We start from the raw sequence: 17827 nt of genomic DNA on the forward strand, positions 1-17827 counted from the left end.
TTGTATTACACTCTCTCTCTTTCTGGGTATGATTTCCAATTTTTGGTTTTCTTAGAAGGTCTATTTCCTGATTCACTCAAAAGCTGCACTGCTATGATACTCACAGAGTCTAACAGTTAAGCCAGTTGGGTTACCATTCTATACTCTCTTAACTTGTTCACTCCTAATTGTGCTGTGCACTTACTGCCTGCAGTTACCACTTAGCTCCGATTAGAAAATGCCTCATTCTGTCACACAAATAGGGACTCCAAACATGCAAATACATAAAAACAATATGAGTTCAGATCCATAGACAAGAATGAACTTGCCAATCAGCTGGTAGGCCCAATAATCAAACAAGAATATCATTTGGACTCCTTAAGATAATTTAGTATCAGTCACAAATAGGGTATAAAGATCACAAAATTAAGAGAAATTAAAAATAAAATAAGAAAAAATAGGATGAAAAAGGCAAAGCAAGAAAAGGAGGCTAGGGGAAGAAGGGAAAGGAACAGGGGAAGGGAGAGAAAGTTCTGCAGATATCCTGAGTGGCTTCTCTCTATTTCATCTACCCACCTCACCTACCCATCCCACAGTAAATTCTGAATAATTATGATAATTATGGGCTGGAGAGATGGCTCATAAGTTAAAAGCACTGACTGCTACTCTAGAAGCCCTGAGCTCAACTCCTAGCATCTATATGGCAGCTCACAACCACCTGTAACTCCAGCATCCAGCCCCCTCACACAGACATACATGCAGGCAAAACATCAATGCACATAAAAAAATTAGTAAGTTATTATTTAAAAATCTGAATTTACAAGGTGCCTCTTGCTAGGAGTCATATAAGAGAAGCTAAAAACTAGCAGGTGGTCTTCCTGAGATGGTTTCGCCAGGGACTGTAAAGCCATGATGTATTTGCTTTTCTAGGCAAGGATGAAGAAATCATACTTGAGGAAAGATTCCTGCTAGTAATATGCTTTTTCTGTTATTATTGAATATATATAACAATCGGTAGGTATTAGCACGCCCATTTACGCAGATTTCTGCAGAACAATGAAGATGTACTACCTTGTCGTGATACTGTATAAACAAGTAGATGATTTCCTAATGATGATCTATAAAAATTTCTGAAATTATACTAGTAACTATTAAGCCCTTTATAATGGGATTGCTATCAAGTCCCCTATGATATTAAAACTGCAATGAGAACTCTGCCAATCTTCAAGTATCTCCAGTTAATTGCTTCTGAGATAGAAAGCAGGCATTTTCAACTTAGAATACATTCCAAAAGGCTATAAAATAATTAACTAAAGGTCATAAAAAGAAAACTAACAATTTATTGTAGGTAATCGGACAGAAGACAAAATATTAACTAGGTTTATCTATACAAACCTTCAATGATAACTTAGTTATGCTATTTACTTCTCCATGAACCTGTAGAGCTAATCACAGATAATGAATTTCTAATCTTATCGGATATATAATGTAAATATTCTTTGTTATAAACTTCTTACTCAATTTATGATTTGAATTTATGTTTAAACATTTAATGAACTTTTTTTTTTAAAGAAAAGATGCTTGGAAAAAAAGTGTGATCTATTCCCCTAGAAAAAACTAGGTACAAAATAACTAGAAAGGATTACATTGTAGGGCATTTATTATATCAGAGCAGGAGGAGAGAGCAAGATTAGCAAGAGGAAGGTGAGGACAGCAGAGCACAATAAGAAGGGAACTTAAAAATTTAGGAGAGCAATACACAGAATTCAGAGAGAAAAGGAGTCAAAGAAGAAGCTGTAGAGAGAACAGAAAGAAGAGGCAGACTTCCCCTTACCACCAGATGGAACAGGTCTTAGCATCAAGATGGGCTTAGTCTTACTGAGGAGTACAAAGCTTTTTTCTTACAGACTTGGGTTTAATTCAATTAGTAAGAAAAGAGTAGAGGCTTTTGCTCTTTGTATGTAATAAAGATTGTAGCTCATTTTTTCATCCAGAATGAGTGAGTTCTCTCTGCACTAGCACTTGGTTTTTTGCTACATATGCATATGTAAGTATCAATGTGTGTGTTAAGTATGTACTTATGACATAAGTATGTAGGCGGGCCCTACTGGAATGCATGAAGATGTATGAGTATGTGTGAATTTGTATATAAATTTATGTGAGTTCTTGCATATTTGCTTGCGTGAAAAATTTTCCTTCTGCAAGTGTGGCTCTCTTCTGGTTCAATACAAGTTTGCTCCAAATCTCCCTCCAGCCTGACAAAGGAGAGGTGAGGCTTTCTGGGCAAGAGAGAGAAAACCATTACCAGTCCTTTACTTAATCCCTGGCTGGTAGATTACAGGTGTTAATCCCCCAAGCCAATGGGTTTTAACCCTCAGAATGACCAAGAAAGTTTTCAGGATTTTTTAGAAGTTATCAGCAAACATTCAGTATAGTTAGAGAGACAAATGGCCAGATGATCATCAGTCTTTAAAGCTACCTCTGAGACCATCAGTCTTTAAAACTACATCTGGAAACCATCAATCTTTAAAGCTACCTCTATGTCCAATTTTTTGTCTCCTTTAAACCCATTCCATGCCAGGCACCACTTTCCATTAATCCAAGTCTAAGAACCTATGCTTATCTAGTAGCTTAACTCCAAAAGTGTTTAACCAACCACTTCCCATCCAAATCTGCTGTTCCTACTATCACACTTCTAACACTAACTACTTTGTATTTCCTGGCTGACAATCATTCTACCCAGAACGGGCCGAGGTTTCAATGGCCGTTGTATCCCCTGCATATAAAAACATGCTCAGCACTGAAGGTCCTGAACAGGGCTGGGAACATGATGCTCTGGAATTGGGTAATATCACCTGCACCATTAAAATAATTTTAATTTCAAGCACAATATTTTTCCCATACCCTCCTTTCTTCCTGGTAGCTAAACCCAGAGCCTTAAACTTGTCAGACAAATATTCTATTACTGAGTGAGGTTCCTAGTTCTTGAATTTTTGAGATGAGATTTGTGTACCACTATAGACTGACTTCAGATTCACCATGTCACCCAGGTTTGTCTTGAACTATAATTCTGTTGCCTGTGGTATGATTGCAAGTGTGCATTATCATGTCCAACTATCATTCTCCTCTGAGCCAACAACTTCATTTAGAGCATTGATGGATTCAGACTGGTATAACTGACTATCTTGAGTCACAATGGCCACTGAGTAATGCTAGAGGAGTTTCACTTATAGTGTTTCCCAATGCAATACAAACAGACTAAACCATCAGAGTAGTATGTATAGGTTTTGACTGGACCCATTAGCATCAGGAACATGTCTGATGTTCCTGATAGTAGCTTCATATAGGCCACATCCATGCTGACCTGAATGAGGTCACTTTTGTCTTGACCACTTAGTAAGCCCTCTTCCTTTGACTGAAATCACAGGAATCCATTGGTCTTCCAGCTGTATACAACCAAATTTCTACCACTAAGTCACTACTATTACTCTGTGTAATCTTGGATCTTTCTTCTTTGGTCTCATGACACTGCCCAAGGTTTTTTGGATACCAGGACATGGTTTTTCTAGAATGAGTATATAAACTTGCACCTTATTTAAGAAAACAGCATTAGAATGAATATTAATTTGTTCAGCATAAAGCACCAATCCCATTATTTGTCTCTGGAAATATTATTCTCTATGACTACTCTAAAGACTAGATCCCTTTCAAGCCATAACAGCTAAGTCTCTGCATGGAGAGTATGAGTTTTGGTATCAGTCTGCCCTATGTTCCATCTACTCCTTAGCCAATTGCTCTCAGTTTGCTGTGGAAATAGTATTAATAGACAATCCCACCCAGTGCACGTGTTCTCTTCCTACTGTGATCCATTCTCTAGGAACTCTCTAATCCTTGTGGTATAAGGTACTGTGCTGCTGGACACTGGTTCTTTCTCTCTTTCATTGTTTTGTTTTGGGGAAGGGGACATTGTTTTGTTCCAATTTATAACACACAACGATACCATTTGACATAAGGTTGGAACATGTCTCTAAATGCTCCCTCACATATCCTGCTTGGCTACAAAGGCTGACTGATAAGCCAGTTACATGGATTTTCCTCCACTATGGCTCTCCTCAGCCATAAGGTGTTTTTGGCACTTATATTTTTTTGCATTTGTGAGAATTATTCTGGCCCATCTCTTTAACCACACTCATGCCATAAAGGTAAGCTAAAGGACTCATGCTTATTTTATGAGTTATATTTGATAAAAAAAAAAAAACAGTGATTCATCTAACTCTACTTTCTAACATAGCACCTGCAACACTGATGTATATTAAAACTTGATAAGCCAAACAACGCATTTCTACTAAGGAAATCAGTCATAAAGCTAGCCATGACGAAATTCATAAATGTTCCACTTGAATGAACAATTTCATAAACTGGCTCCTGAACAGGCTTGTATATCAAAAATCAGAAATTTGAATTGTCGATTTTCTTTCTCAATTAAAAATGTATTTTAAAATTAAAATCTTAGTCAGTATTTTAAAGAAAGAGAAGAACAGAGGAAAAGGAAATTTAAAAGTTGATTTAACCTTAAAAGCTTCTTCTTTGTTGCTGAATTTTCTGGAGTCTTTGGAAACTTGGCCATATATTTCTGGGGTGTTTTCAATGTGGGCTCAGCTGAATTTGCTCCTGAGTCAGTCTGATTAATCAAAAACTGTCTTACATCAGATTTAAAATCCACCTGGTATTTGTGAGGGGATTCTGAATCAATGAACAAGGCATGCTCTGGGTCATCTTCTCTTTCACTATCTGATGAATACTCCAAAATTTCTGTAGAAATTGGCTGGAAAAATTAAGAGAGATATAATTAAGTATTCTTCATTTAAGCCCACATGCAAACACGTCTATCATTGTTGACAAAAAAGCCCTTTAATACTCAAAAATGAGGGGGAAAATGGATAAAACTAGTTGTAAGATGGGCATTATTTTATAGACTCCATCAAAATCAACACAAGTCTGCTTTTATCTTCCTTCAGCAAGCTAGCAGTATGTGCCACATGCACAGGAGACACCACAGTAAACCAGCACCACCACCTGAAAGACTAGGAATGGGCACTCTCTGACACTCAATGGGAAAAGATGACTTCTTAACTTTGAAGTTTTAATGAAGATCCCCAATCCCTTGCCTGTTTGCCATGCTAGGCAAATATAGGAGCTGACAACTGCAGCCTGCCCCTTCTGCACTCCATTCCAGGACAACCATTTCACCTACATCCCTGAAGTCCTGCTGCTGCCCAGGACAAACAGAGCCCTGCAACCATCAGGGACCAACAGCTCTACTTGCATCCCTGGAGGTCTGTCCCAACCTAGGTCAACAAGCAACCTAAAGTCATCAGGATCTACCAGCTCTGCCTGCATCCCTGGAAGCCTGCTACCACCAGAGACAACCAGTCTACCTGGAATCCTAGAGGCCTGCTTACATCAAGGATGAACGGGCCTTCCTGCCAACACTAAAGATAATCATATGGCTAAAGGCTAGTGGAAGAACACAAAAAACAAAAGCTAAGGTAATATGGCACCACCAAAACCCAGCCATCCTACTACAGCAAGCAATGAATATACTAACACACCTGAATTGCAATAAAATTACCTTAAATCTAATCTTATGAAGATAATACTGGACTTTAAAGAGGAAATGAATAAAGACCTTAAAGAAATACAGGAAATTATTTCTAGTGAAAGAAATTAATAAAACTGTTCAAGAACTGAAAATGGAAATAGAAGCAATAAAGAAAACACAAACTGAGGCAACCTAGAAAAGAGAACAGAAACTACAGACACAAGCAACACCAACAGAAGAAACTGATGCATCAGTCAAAGAAAAATACTAAGGCTTTTTAAAAGTTTCTAATACAAAATACCCAGAAAATTTGGTACACTATGAAAAGACAAAACTTAAGAATAATAGAACAAAGAGAAAACTCCCAATTCAAAGGCCCAGAAAATATTTTGAATAAAATCACAGAAGAATGTTTCCCTAACCTAAAATAAGAGATGCCTATAAACGTACAAGAAGCTTATAGAACATCAAATAGATGGACCAAAAAAGAAAATCATCCTGCCACATAATAATCAAAACGTTAAATGTACAGGACAAAGAAATAATACTAAAAGCTGCAAGGGACAAAGGCCAAGCAACATATAAAAGCAGACCTATCAGAATTATACCTGACTTTTCAACCGATACTAATAGCCAGAAGGGCCTGGACAGATGTCCTTATAGTCTCTAAGTACACAATATCTTTCCATTAATCCAGCCCTATAGAGGATACTAGAAGGAAAACTCAAACACAAGGAATAGATAATTCCACAACAACAAATCTAACACACACACACACACACACACACACACACACACACACCAACATCAAAATAACAGGAACAATCATTGTTCATTAACATCTCAACATCAATGGTCTCAATTCTGCAATAAAAAGACAAAGGCTAACAGAGAGGATGTGTAAACAGGATCCCTCATTCTGCTGCACACAAACACATCTCAGCAACAAAGATAGAGTAAAACACATCTCAGAGTAAAATGCTGGAAAAGGGTTTCCAAGCAACCAGACCCAAGAAACAAGCTGGAGTAGCCATTCTAATATTTAATAAAATGAAGTTTTAAAGATATTGTCTCTTTGGGTATAAAGCATTTTAATTCAGCAAAGGAGTGACTAAGAATAAATAAGAAAACTTGCCTTTTCTAGTACAATTCCAATATACTTTTTAGAAACCAGTTAGAAAGCTTTAACATAAATAGGAACTACTTAAAATGCAACAGCCTAATATTTCTTAAAATATTTCTTCCCTGTCTTACTCAAATTTCTGAATTTATAAAATAAAATTACTATTTTAAAGGGAGACCAAGAGGATACAAATGGAAAAGGAAGAAGTCAAGAGATCACTATGCACCAATAATATGATAGTAATCCCCAAAATTCTACCTGAGACCTCCTACAGCTGTTAAGTAACATCAGCAAAGTGGCACCATATTAACTCAAACAAATCAGGAGCCCTGCTTTATACAAATGGTAAACAGGCTGAGAAAAAAATTACAGGGAATAAAAACCTTCACAATAGTGACAAATAATATAAAATATCTTTATGTAACTCTACCTAAGCAAGTGAAAGACCTGTATGACAAGAACTTCAAGTCCCTGAAGAATGAAATCAAAGAAGACCTCAGAAAATGAAAGGTCTCCAAAGTTCATTGATCAGTAGGATTAACATAGTGAAAGTGGCCATCTTAGCAAAAGCAATCCACAGATTTAGTGCAATCTCCATCAAAATTCCAACACATTTTTTAACAGACATTGAAAGAACAATTCTCAACCTCATATGAGAAAACCAAAAAAAAATCCAGGATAGCCCAACAATCCTGAACAATAAAAGAACTTAGGGAGGAATCACCATCTCTGACCTCAAGCTGTACAACAGAGCAATAGTGATAAAAACACATGGTATTGATAGAGACACAGACAGATTGAGTAATGGAATAAGATTGAAGATGCTAAATTTAACACACACACCTGGGGACACTTGATTTTTGACAAAGAAGCCAAAACTACACAATAGAAAGAAAAAGAAAGCACCTTCAACAAATGGTGCTGGTCTAACTGGATGTCTGCATGTAGAAGAATACAAACTGATCCACCTGCACAAAACTCCAGTTCAAGAGGACTGAAGACCTCAACATAAAGTTTAAACACTAAATCTAATACAAAAAAAGTGTGAAATAGCCTTGAATGCATTAATACAGAAGACAATTTGCTAAATAGAACACAAATGACTCAGGCCCTAAGATCAACAATTGATAAATGGGACCTCATGAAGCTGAAATCTTCTATAAGGCAAAGGACACTGTCAATACGATATAAAGGGGCAGCCTACAAATTGGGAAAAGATCTTTACTAATCCTACATCTGACAAAAGGCCAATATCCAAAATATATAAAGAACTCAAGAAGTTAAACTCCAACAACCAAAGTAATCCAATTAAAAAACAAGGCACAGAGCTAAACAGAGAATTTTCAACACAGAAATCTTGAAAGGCTGAAAATCATTTTTTAAAATGTTCAAAATCCTCAGTCATCAAGAAAGTGCAAATCAAAATGACCCTGCGATTCCACCTTACACCAATCAGAATGGTGAAGATCAAAAACTCAAGAGACAGCATATGCTGGCGAGAATGTGGAGAAAAGGGAACACTCCTGGTGAAAGTGCAAATTTATATAACCACTCTAGAAATAAATCTGGCAGTTCCTGAGAAAATCTGAAACAGTTCTTCCTAAAGACCCAGTTATTCTGCTCCTGGGCATTAACTCAAAAGGTGTTCCAATATACCACAAGGACACATGATCCCCTATGCTCATAGCAGCTTTATTCATAATAACCAGAAACTAGAAACAACCCAGATGTCCCTCAACCAAAGAATGGACACAGAAAATGTGGTTCATTTACATAACAGAATCCTATTCAGCTATTAAAAACAAGGACATCATGAATTTTATAAGCAAATGGATGGAACTAGAAAATATCATCCTGAATGAGGTAATGCAAACCCAAAAGGACAGGAATGATATGTACTCACTAATAAGTGGATATTAGCCAGAAAGTACAGAATGACCGTGATATACCACAAAGACCCAAAGAAGTTAAACCAGAAGGCCCAAGGAAGGATGCTTGAAATGCACTTAGAAGGGGAAATAAAATAGTCATAGGAGGCAGAGGGAAGGAGGGAGGGAACTGAGTAAAAGAGGAAAGGGAAGAGGAATGGGGGGTGAGGGGGAATCAGATATGGGGAGAGTCAAAAGAGAGGGCCACAGGGCCAGGAAAATGAATGGAAATCCACAGGTGCCAAGGGTGGGAGTATAGAAAATCTCTAGGCAGTCTCAGGGACCTGGGATAGGGGAGGCTCCCAGGAGTCAATGCAGGTGACCTTAGGCAAAATGCCTAACAGTGGGGACATGGAACCTGAAAGGGCCACCTCCTATAACTAGGCAAGATCCCCAAATGAGATATAAGGACACCAACCCAACTGCAAAACTTTGCACCTAAAATTTGTTCTGTCTAAAAGAAATGTAGGGATGGAACAGAGACTGAAGGAAAGGCCAACCAACAACTTGTACAACTTGAAATCCATTCCATGGGTGAGCACCAAATCCCTGACATTATTAATGATACTCTATTACGCATGCAGACAGCAGCCTAGCATAACTGTTCTCTAAAAGGCTGTACCCAGCAGCAGACTAAAACAGATGCAGATACCAACAGGCAAAAACTGGACAAAGGTCATGGAAGAGATGACCTTATGGAAGAGATGGGGGAAGGATGGACCCTGAAGGGGAAGGGAATGCCACAAGAAGACCAACCAAGTCAACTAACCTGGAACCCTGGGAGTCTCAGAGACTGAGTCACCAACCAAAGAACATACACAGGCTAGAACAAGGGCCCTGGCACATATGTAGCAGATATGCAACTCTGACTTGTCTTGTCTGGACTCAGTGGGAGGAGGAGGCACCTAATCTAGCAGACTTGATGTGCCAGGGTAAGGAGATACCCAGAGGGGGCTATACCTCTTAGAGGGGAGGGTGAGGGGGAATGTGGGGAGGGACTCTGTGAGGAGGGCAGTAAGAGGGAGAGCAGTGTTTGGAATGTAAATAAATAAATTTTAAAAATATTTTTATGTTTTTTCTTATGAGACATCCCCACCAATCCCCATGAGGATTGAACATAGGATTCTAAACTACTTAGCTACATGCTATACATTTAAAAAAAATCTTCATAGCCCAGGTATACTATGAACTATAATCCTTCAGCCTCAACCTCTGAGTAGCTGGGATTTTAGGCCTGCACCCCAGGCATGGCTGAGAGTTTTTCTTTAGAATGAAGGTTTTCATTTTATCCTAAAGCAAGATCTCTCAACCTCAGTTCTATTGCCAGTTGAAGTTGGGAAATATGCACTGTGGAATGTTTAGTAACAGTCCCTGCCAACACCTATCAGAGGACAGTAGCACATGTCCAACCAGTAATGACAATCAGAACATGCCCAGACATACAAAGCCTAATGTTTCCTGGAAAGAAAAGTACCGTCTGTCCTAGAAAGGGACACAGTTTGTGCTACAGACTCACAAGCAAATATGAAGAGGATTCAAAGTACATTGGAGTTATGTGTGGGTTCTTTTTTCTTTAACCCTTGTCCATCCCTCTTCTTCCACCCTTTCAACCCCCTAAAACTAGAAAAAGGAGAAAAAAGAATAAAGAGTAGAGAGAGAAGGAAATCCCCCAAAATATCAGGAGCAAGAAAGGGGGGATGATATCATTAGACCACATGCTGCTGACTAGGGGCATCAAGTTCACTGAGGCAAGTTTGATCTTTACTTTCAGGATATCTACTTTATTCTTATCTCTTTGCCAGAAAGACTACAGCAACCAACATCAAATAACAGCAATCGACTACCACTAGCACCAACTCCCTCTCTAGGTTGGAACAGAATGCTAAGTATTAGCACATGGAGGAAGGGAGAAAACACATGGCAAGAAGAAAGAGCAGTGTGATCTAGGGGTACACAAGACAGGCAGAGAAACACAAAGTAGCAAGAGATTTGGCTATGTGTGTATTTATAAGACTGGGGAGTAGCTATAGCTTTGTTCTGAGGCAGCAGAGACACCAGCTGTTTAAGCAGGAGTTAACATCAGATGCTGATGTGGAAAGATCACCAAGACAATGTTCTGAATAATAGACTGTGACATGAAAGAGCACAGGACTTATGCCAACATGCTGAAAAGGATACTAAGAGCAAAACACGAGAGAATTGAGTGCACTGGAAACAGACAAGCTTGAGAGAAAACCAACAAAAGGTGCAAATACATGGAGGACTCACAATAGAAATGAGAAGTAAGCATGAAGTCAAAGAAGACGTCAGGCATCAACGGTGAGCATCAAGTGAAGGAACCTGTGTTTATGCAGAAGGAAGACTCCTAAAGTGTGGAGGGGTGGTTCTTAACAATAAGTTTGACTGTGACATGTGGAATACTTAGGACTAAACTGACCCTCATGTGACAGGTCCATGCCACTGGATTACTAGAGTGGCTTGGATAGAACACATACCTTTAAGATCCATATGTATAGAAAAGAGTTAGAGAAGACTGTCTACGGAAAGACATACAATTGAGAAGAGCCAAGCTAACAACTTGGGCATATTAAAAACAGTTAAGCTGTCTTGTGATAGAGAAGACAGGAAAAAAAATGGTTTTGATCTGACAAAAGAGAAATATACGAAACCCCAAAGTATAAGGGGAGGTTCTGTAGCTAGGGTCTTGTCCCCAGGTGCTAGCTAATGGAAGCCACTAAGTTTAGGGCGGGGAAAGATGAAGATAATAAATTGATAAGGGCATGCATTTCCAGGCAGGAAGTATCTAAGCCCAGCAACTGTGCCTACGGGCAAGTTCTAAAGGTAACAGAATATCTGTGGATTCTAGGGTCTAGGGAGTGGGCTGATAATGCCACCCTTCCAGGAGCAAAGGTGGATAGGAAAGAGAAGTTTGGTCAGTGCTAGCAGCTCCAATCCCAGAGCTAAGCCAGAAGAAACAAGAAGGAGCTGGGAGGGGCAAGAGCAAAACAGCTCCTGGGAAGGCCATGCATTTAAAACTACACACAACAGAGGAGAACTGATGACAATGTGCTCTGAAGAATCATTTGGAGATGAAGTTAACAAAAAAGAAAAGCAAATCTGCTAATCATCTTAGGAAGCTCATATCTATTTTATTTGCTTTCCATGATAAAAAAAAAAGATGACACAAAAAGGCATTCTTTAGCATTACACAATGTAATCATTTTAAAGTCAAATCATACAATCCACATGAATTTCCTCAGCAAAGAACTAAGAACTAGGTGCTAACAGCCTAGAAATTCTTCCCACATACAACTGGTATTTGACTCTGACAAAGTCCCAGCCCTGACCTGCTGCAAGTAGATAACCATAAAAGCATTTAATGATGCCTTGTTTCTTAATCTTCAAGCTGGAATACTATAATACTATATTAAATACTTAGGAAATATTAGCCATATTTATTAGATGTAGTAGATTAAGTATATAAGGACAATGAAAAATTTAGTAAGTAATAAGTAATGTCTTCAGTGACAATCAAAATGACATTGTCTTAGCCAACCAAAGAAATTGTGTACTCATCAAATACTATTAACAGGAGCAAAGTACACTGAACAACTATGGGAAAACAGCAGGTAGTCAACCTGCTTATATCCATAGCATCTGAAGAAGACAGGTCATCTCTCCATGCATGAACACAATAAAAACCAATAAACTCTCCCAGGAAGCAGCTGCTTTACCCAGAGCTCAACTATTAGAAATGTTTTCTCAGTGGACTTACATGAAAATGTCATTTCTATTTTCTTTACATATAAGTATTATTATATTCTGTATATGTATCACAATTTTATTGTCCGCTCATCAGTTTGGGGAGATTTAGGTTGTTTCCATTTCCTAGCTGTTGTGATAGAGAAGCAATGAACGTGGCTGAGCACTATGCGGAGCAGGACGTTGAGTCTTTTGACCATATGGCAAGGTGAGATATAGGTGAGTCATACTGTAGGTGGGTGTGTGTGTGTGTGTGTGTGTGTGTGTGTTTTAAGAATTCTCCACACAAATTTTCTAATTTTCACCCTTCTCAAAGTGTCTGCATGAGGTTTCCTTTGTCCAGATTCTCACAAGCATTTATTATTGGTTGTTTTCTTGACTATGGCCATTGAGATTTGAAAGCGATGAAATATTAGGAATATTTGCATATTCCTAATTGTTATGGCTGATGAACATTTTTTAATATGTGTTTTTCTTTTTTCTTCTTTTTTTTTTCTTGAGAACTCTTTGTTTAGCGCTACAGTTCACTTTTTGAATAAGTCTTTTAAAAATGCTTTGGCTTTTGTTCTTTGTATACTCTGGATACTAATTTTCTGTAAGATATACAGCTGGCAAAGACCCTCTCCCACTCTACGAGCTTCCTCTATATTAGTTGATTGTTTCCTTACCTGTAGAGAACTTTTTAGTTTATAAGTTTCTGTTTTGTCAACTGGTAGCCTTAAGACATGGGCAAATGAAGTCCTATCCTTTCCTCATGAGGTAACAACTATAATTAGGATTTTTTTTTCTATTTCTGTGAAGAATGCCATTGAGATATTTTGGGATTGCATTGAATTTATAAGTTTGGACGGATGGTCATTTTTACAACAACTCTACTACTCTATGAGCAATGAACACCTTCTCATGTCCTAGTGTCCATCTGTATGTGTTCTCTTCGTGCTTTTTTGGCCTTTTGTACTGAAGACCCCCAAACTCGGGAGACCCTTCCTCAAATCTTGGGAAATCACGACCACCCAAAAAATCACAAGAAACCATACCTGGATGCAATCAGCAGAGGTTTATTGGGGAAAGTTGGCTAGCCAAGGTCAAAACTGCTCGTCCATGCAGGAACAGAATTTTGACAAAAGACCAGCAAGTTGAAGGTTTTGTTTTTTTTTTTTTTTTAATAGGATGGGGTGGGGAAAGTAAGGAATTTTCACGCGGTTACACATGATTGGTTGCATTTTCTCGTGGTTACACATGATTGGTTGTTCTACAAATTTTGAACATTAGCAGGCTGTAACACTGGGAAAACCCCGGGGGTGGGGGTGGGGTAACCAAGAACAGTGGAACATTTCAGAGGAACCCACCCTAAATGATTTAGAGCCACGTGAAAATCACTCTGCACACTCATTCTTCTCAAAAATGTAGTTTTACCATGTCACTGTGCCCTACCCTGTCATTACCAACTATTTCAGGTTAACTATTTCTCACTTGCCATAGCCCCACCCTGAGGCTTGAGGAATGTTAATCCAGCAAGTGTCCTCTGATTCAGGGATAATGTCCTCCACCCGGAATGTGTCCCAGGGCAGTGAAAGCCTGAAATCTTACATCCAGTTCCGCTTTCTGGAACTTGCATTCTTTTGCTCAGGTTTAGGGTAAAGAAAAAGCCTATATACACAAAATGGTCTTAATAATTTTTCACTCTACAGTACAAATTTTTCTTTGATTCTAGGAGGGGACAGGTACCAAGCACCCCACTGGGACCATTTTAGGGACTCTGGTCTGGTTGTTTGCCCCCACAAACTAATCATCTTTTGCAGAAAATGAATAGCCCACCTATGGCCTGAAGAGGGGATTTTCCATGAAGGTTTAGTTTATGAGGTTTAGGGCCATCCAGACAAAGGCAATACCTGGTTGAAAACCCCTGTTTGATGAGACCTTTTTGTTACAGGCCTCACTGCTCCATACCCTTGTTCCTCTAAAGGAGGTAAAGCCCCCTATCTTGCTCCCCCTTTCTGCTCCTGAGGAGGATCTCTGTCCCCCTTCTTATGTTCCTGTTCCTGCCCAGTCTGCACAGGCGGAGGGAGGAGTCGTACCTGATGCACCTGACTCCATTTGAAGTCCACCTCACACTCTGGCCAGTACTGCTCAGAAAGTTGACTCTACTATGGCCTTAACCCTCTAGACTATGGGACCCCCAGATGCTCAGGGGAAACATTTTATGACATATGTATCATTTGCCAGTAAGGATCTTTACAATTAAAAATTGCAGAATTCCCAACACTTTTAGAAAAACCATCAGCTCTCACAAGTCTTCTAGATTCAATCATGCTGACTCACCAGCCCATCTAAGGTGACTATCAGCAACTGTTCCAGGCCCTCTTCATGACAGAGGGGAGAGAGAGAGAGGATTGTGGGCACCACCTAGAAATTGGTTCCAGGAGCAATTGGGCTGCCCATTCAACCCCAGGCGGATATCAATGCACCCTTTTCTTTGACTCAACCAGACTGGGATTTTAACATTGCTGAAGGTAAGAAGAGGCTCTGAATCTACTGCAGAGGGGTGGGGGTGGGGTCCTCCAAGAGGCCACCAGATGGCCCACAAATTTATCTAAGGTGAGCCAGGTGATTCAGGGAAAGATATGAGAGCCCCAGAGAACACCTAGAAATACTTTTTGAAGCATATAGAACCTACACTGCTTTTGACCCAGAAGCCAAAGAGCATCAATAAGCTGTGAACACAGCTTTTGTTAACCAAACTGCCCCTGGCATCCTTTGGAAGCTTCAGACTCTATATGGCTTTTGTCTGCCTCTAACACCCAAAGCCATCCTCTATTAGCCTTTGAATGGCAAGACTTGGAGAGAGGCTTCAAGGGACAACTGACTTGGACATGCCTGCCTCAAGGATTCAAGAATTTACTCATCACCTTTGAGTGGGCACTGCATGAGGACTTGGGTGAGTACCAGCAGGCCCACCCCCAAATAACTGTTCTAGTATGTAGGGTGGGCCCCTGATGTAGAGATATGCCAGAAGGCCACAGGAGACCTGCTACAGGAGCTGAGTCAACTTGACTACCAAGTGTCTGCTAAGAAGGCCCAGCTTTGTCAACGTGAGGTCAACTATCTGGGTACGTGCTAGACTTCTGCAGAATAAAACACTCTTACATTTACATAATATTTGAGTCTGGGATATCATTCTTTGGTGAATCATGGACCCTTACAGACTAAGATAGGAACCTAATAGTGAATAATTTAACTCAGAAACAAAATAAAAAAAAATTTAAATGGAAACACTGAACATGAGTGGATAAAATGTCTTCTCAGAATCCCTGTGTTGGTAATTAAAAATCCTGAAAAGGTGTGGGATACCTCCCTATGAGTGGTTAGTCAATGCCTTGTTGCCATGCTTCCCTGTCATGATGGACTTTTTTAACTCTCTAGAACTGCAAGCCAAAATAAATGCTTTCATCTATAACTTGATGCTAATTTTACTACAGCAATGGAAGAGTAACTCATAAGAAGTTGGTACCAGGAGAGGGTTATTATTGTGATCATGCTGACCATGTTATTTTCTTAAGGAATGTAGAATACTTTGGAACTTTAAACTAGAAAAGTGGTTGAATACTGTAGGGCGCATGGACTATGCCACCAGAATGGGCATGGGACTGGTAAAGTGGAGCATGCTCAAACCCTGAAAATCTCAGAATTTGAGACTGGCAAGAGCAGTCGCTGTTTCTATGCCTCCCTTGGGGATGTAACTATGACCCCATCTAGGTGATCGCAGTCAGTCAATCATGTAGCACAGCACCTGGAATTCTTACCATGCAAATAGAGGCATCACCAGCATCTTAGCCTCAGCAATAGAATGTATTTAACCCCTCAAGTCCCATCCTACTTCCCAAGGTTCATATAGTCCCTGCCCACAAGGAATAAAGTGCACAAGTTATTTCACCAAAGACTATCTGAGACTGCCTGTTTTTACTAAGCTGTAACACTTGGGGGAACACTCTTCCTCCAATTCATCATAGGTCCTGCCTGGCCAATCCCTGGCCAAGCTCCCATTGCTCTCAGAAGCTTCCTATCAGAGTGCTGGCTCCCAATATCACTGTAGCCACTACTAAATCTGGAACTCAGCCCCTTGCCCCAGCCCCTTGCCCCAGCCCCCTGCCCCTGCCCCAGCCACCTGCCCCAGCCACCTGCCCCCTGCCCTCTGCCTCAGCCACGTGGCCCAGCCCCCTACCCTAGCTACCTGCCCAATGCCTGCCTATGGCCCAAACCTCCTTATTCCTTTTCTAAGAGCTGTAACACTTTCGGCACTCCTGGCCTGAATGGAGCCCTGTGCACACTAATTATCCCAGACTGTGGACCTATTTGTCCCAGACTCTGCTTCACTCTCCTAGGTCTGGCATACAGCAACATCTGATACCCCTCTGTACAGGTGTACCTGGGTACCCCACCAGAAGAGGCAGAACATGAAACATAGAATACTATAAGCAGAGCTAATAGGCCATCCTAATAGAAACCTAGACGACAGGATCTAGAGAAATGCAGACTTTAGAGGCCCATCTAAAGAGGTTTTAGAGAGAAGCAATATTAGCATCTGGGTTAGACACTGTTCTTTTGATATTTTGGCAAAGAATGTGGTTGTCTTCTTTTCTTGTCCTAAGGAATTACATACAAGCTATATTTAAAAGTAATCGACTGCTTTCTTTGGTAAAATTATAAGACAGCATAAAACTCTTGAATGGTTACTAGTAATCACTCTTACACAATTCTACAAATTTTCTTCCTCAAGGCTCATCCTGAAGTTCCTTTTCTTTGGCATTAAAGTCATGAATCACATTTGGCCCACTTTGAGTGGAATTTTCTTCAATGACTTCTTAAAGTTGGAAGCAGTGACAATAATAGATATGTGAAGCCATGTCTTCTTATGCTTGATGACATTTATCACAAGCACTTGATGACAGATCACTGGTTTACATATACAATGTTCTGACTTAGTGATTCAGATAATGCTCAGTTGATGAAGGACCTTGTAGGACACATGAAAACTTGGTGTCCTACCATCAAACATTCCCTTTCTACTACAGCCCAGAGCCACATATTATTTTCATAATTTTGCTACTGTTTTGAATCTTAGTATAAATATCGAATATGTTACCAATGTGAAAGGGGCATTTCACCCCAAAGTGTCACAACCCACAGGTTAAGAGCTGCTGATGCACAGGCCGTATGACAAAGGTACTACCTCTGCAATTCAAATGTGCCCAAAATCATTATAATCTTTTTCCTTGTGGTATCTGAGACAATTTACAACAAGTTACCCTTCACCTTAGGGGGGATATCTCTGCATGCTCCTTACCACTGGCCTCCTAGAAAAGTTTAACTCTCACTTTAATTTGGTTAGATTTATTCCCCATCCTGACACAATTGCTATATCATGGTCACTTG

At 39.7% G+C, this 17827-nt stretch overlaps 1 protein-coding gene across 4 annotated transcripts in view; it reads right to left on the reverse strand.

The window, feature by feature from the left end:
* Window positions 1-17827, reverse strand: part of Spidr (scaffold protein involved in DNA repair) — a 234456-nt gene that overhangs the window by 149158 nt on the left and 67471 nt on the right. For 2 of the 4 annotated variants that reach the window (XM_076942502.1, XM_034515175.2), the window contains exon 6: window positions 4551-4804. The exons of the other annotated variants lie outside the window; for them this stretch is intronic. In XM_076942502.1, the coding sequence (XP_076798617.1) occupies window positions 4551-4804 (254 nt within the window). The remainder of the gene's footprint in view (window positions 1-4550; window positions 4805-17827) is intronic. 4 annotated transcript variants of the gene reach the window in all.

The sequence above is a fragment of the Arvicanthis niloticus genome, chromosome 12, assembly GCF_011762505.2.
Source record: "Arvicanthis niloticus isolate mArvNil1 chromosome 12, mArvNil1.pat.X, whole genome shotgun sequence".
In the NCBI taxonomy this organism is placed as follows: Eukaryota; Metazoa; Chordata; class Mammalia; order Rodentia; family Muridae; genus Arvicanthis; species Arvicanthis niloticus.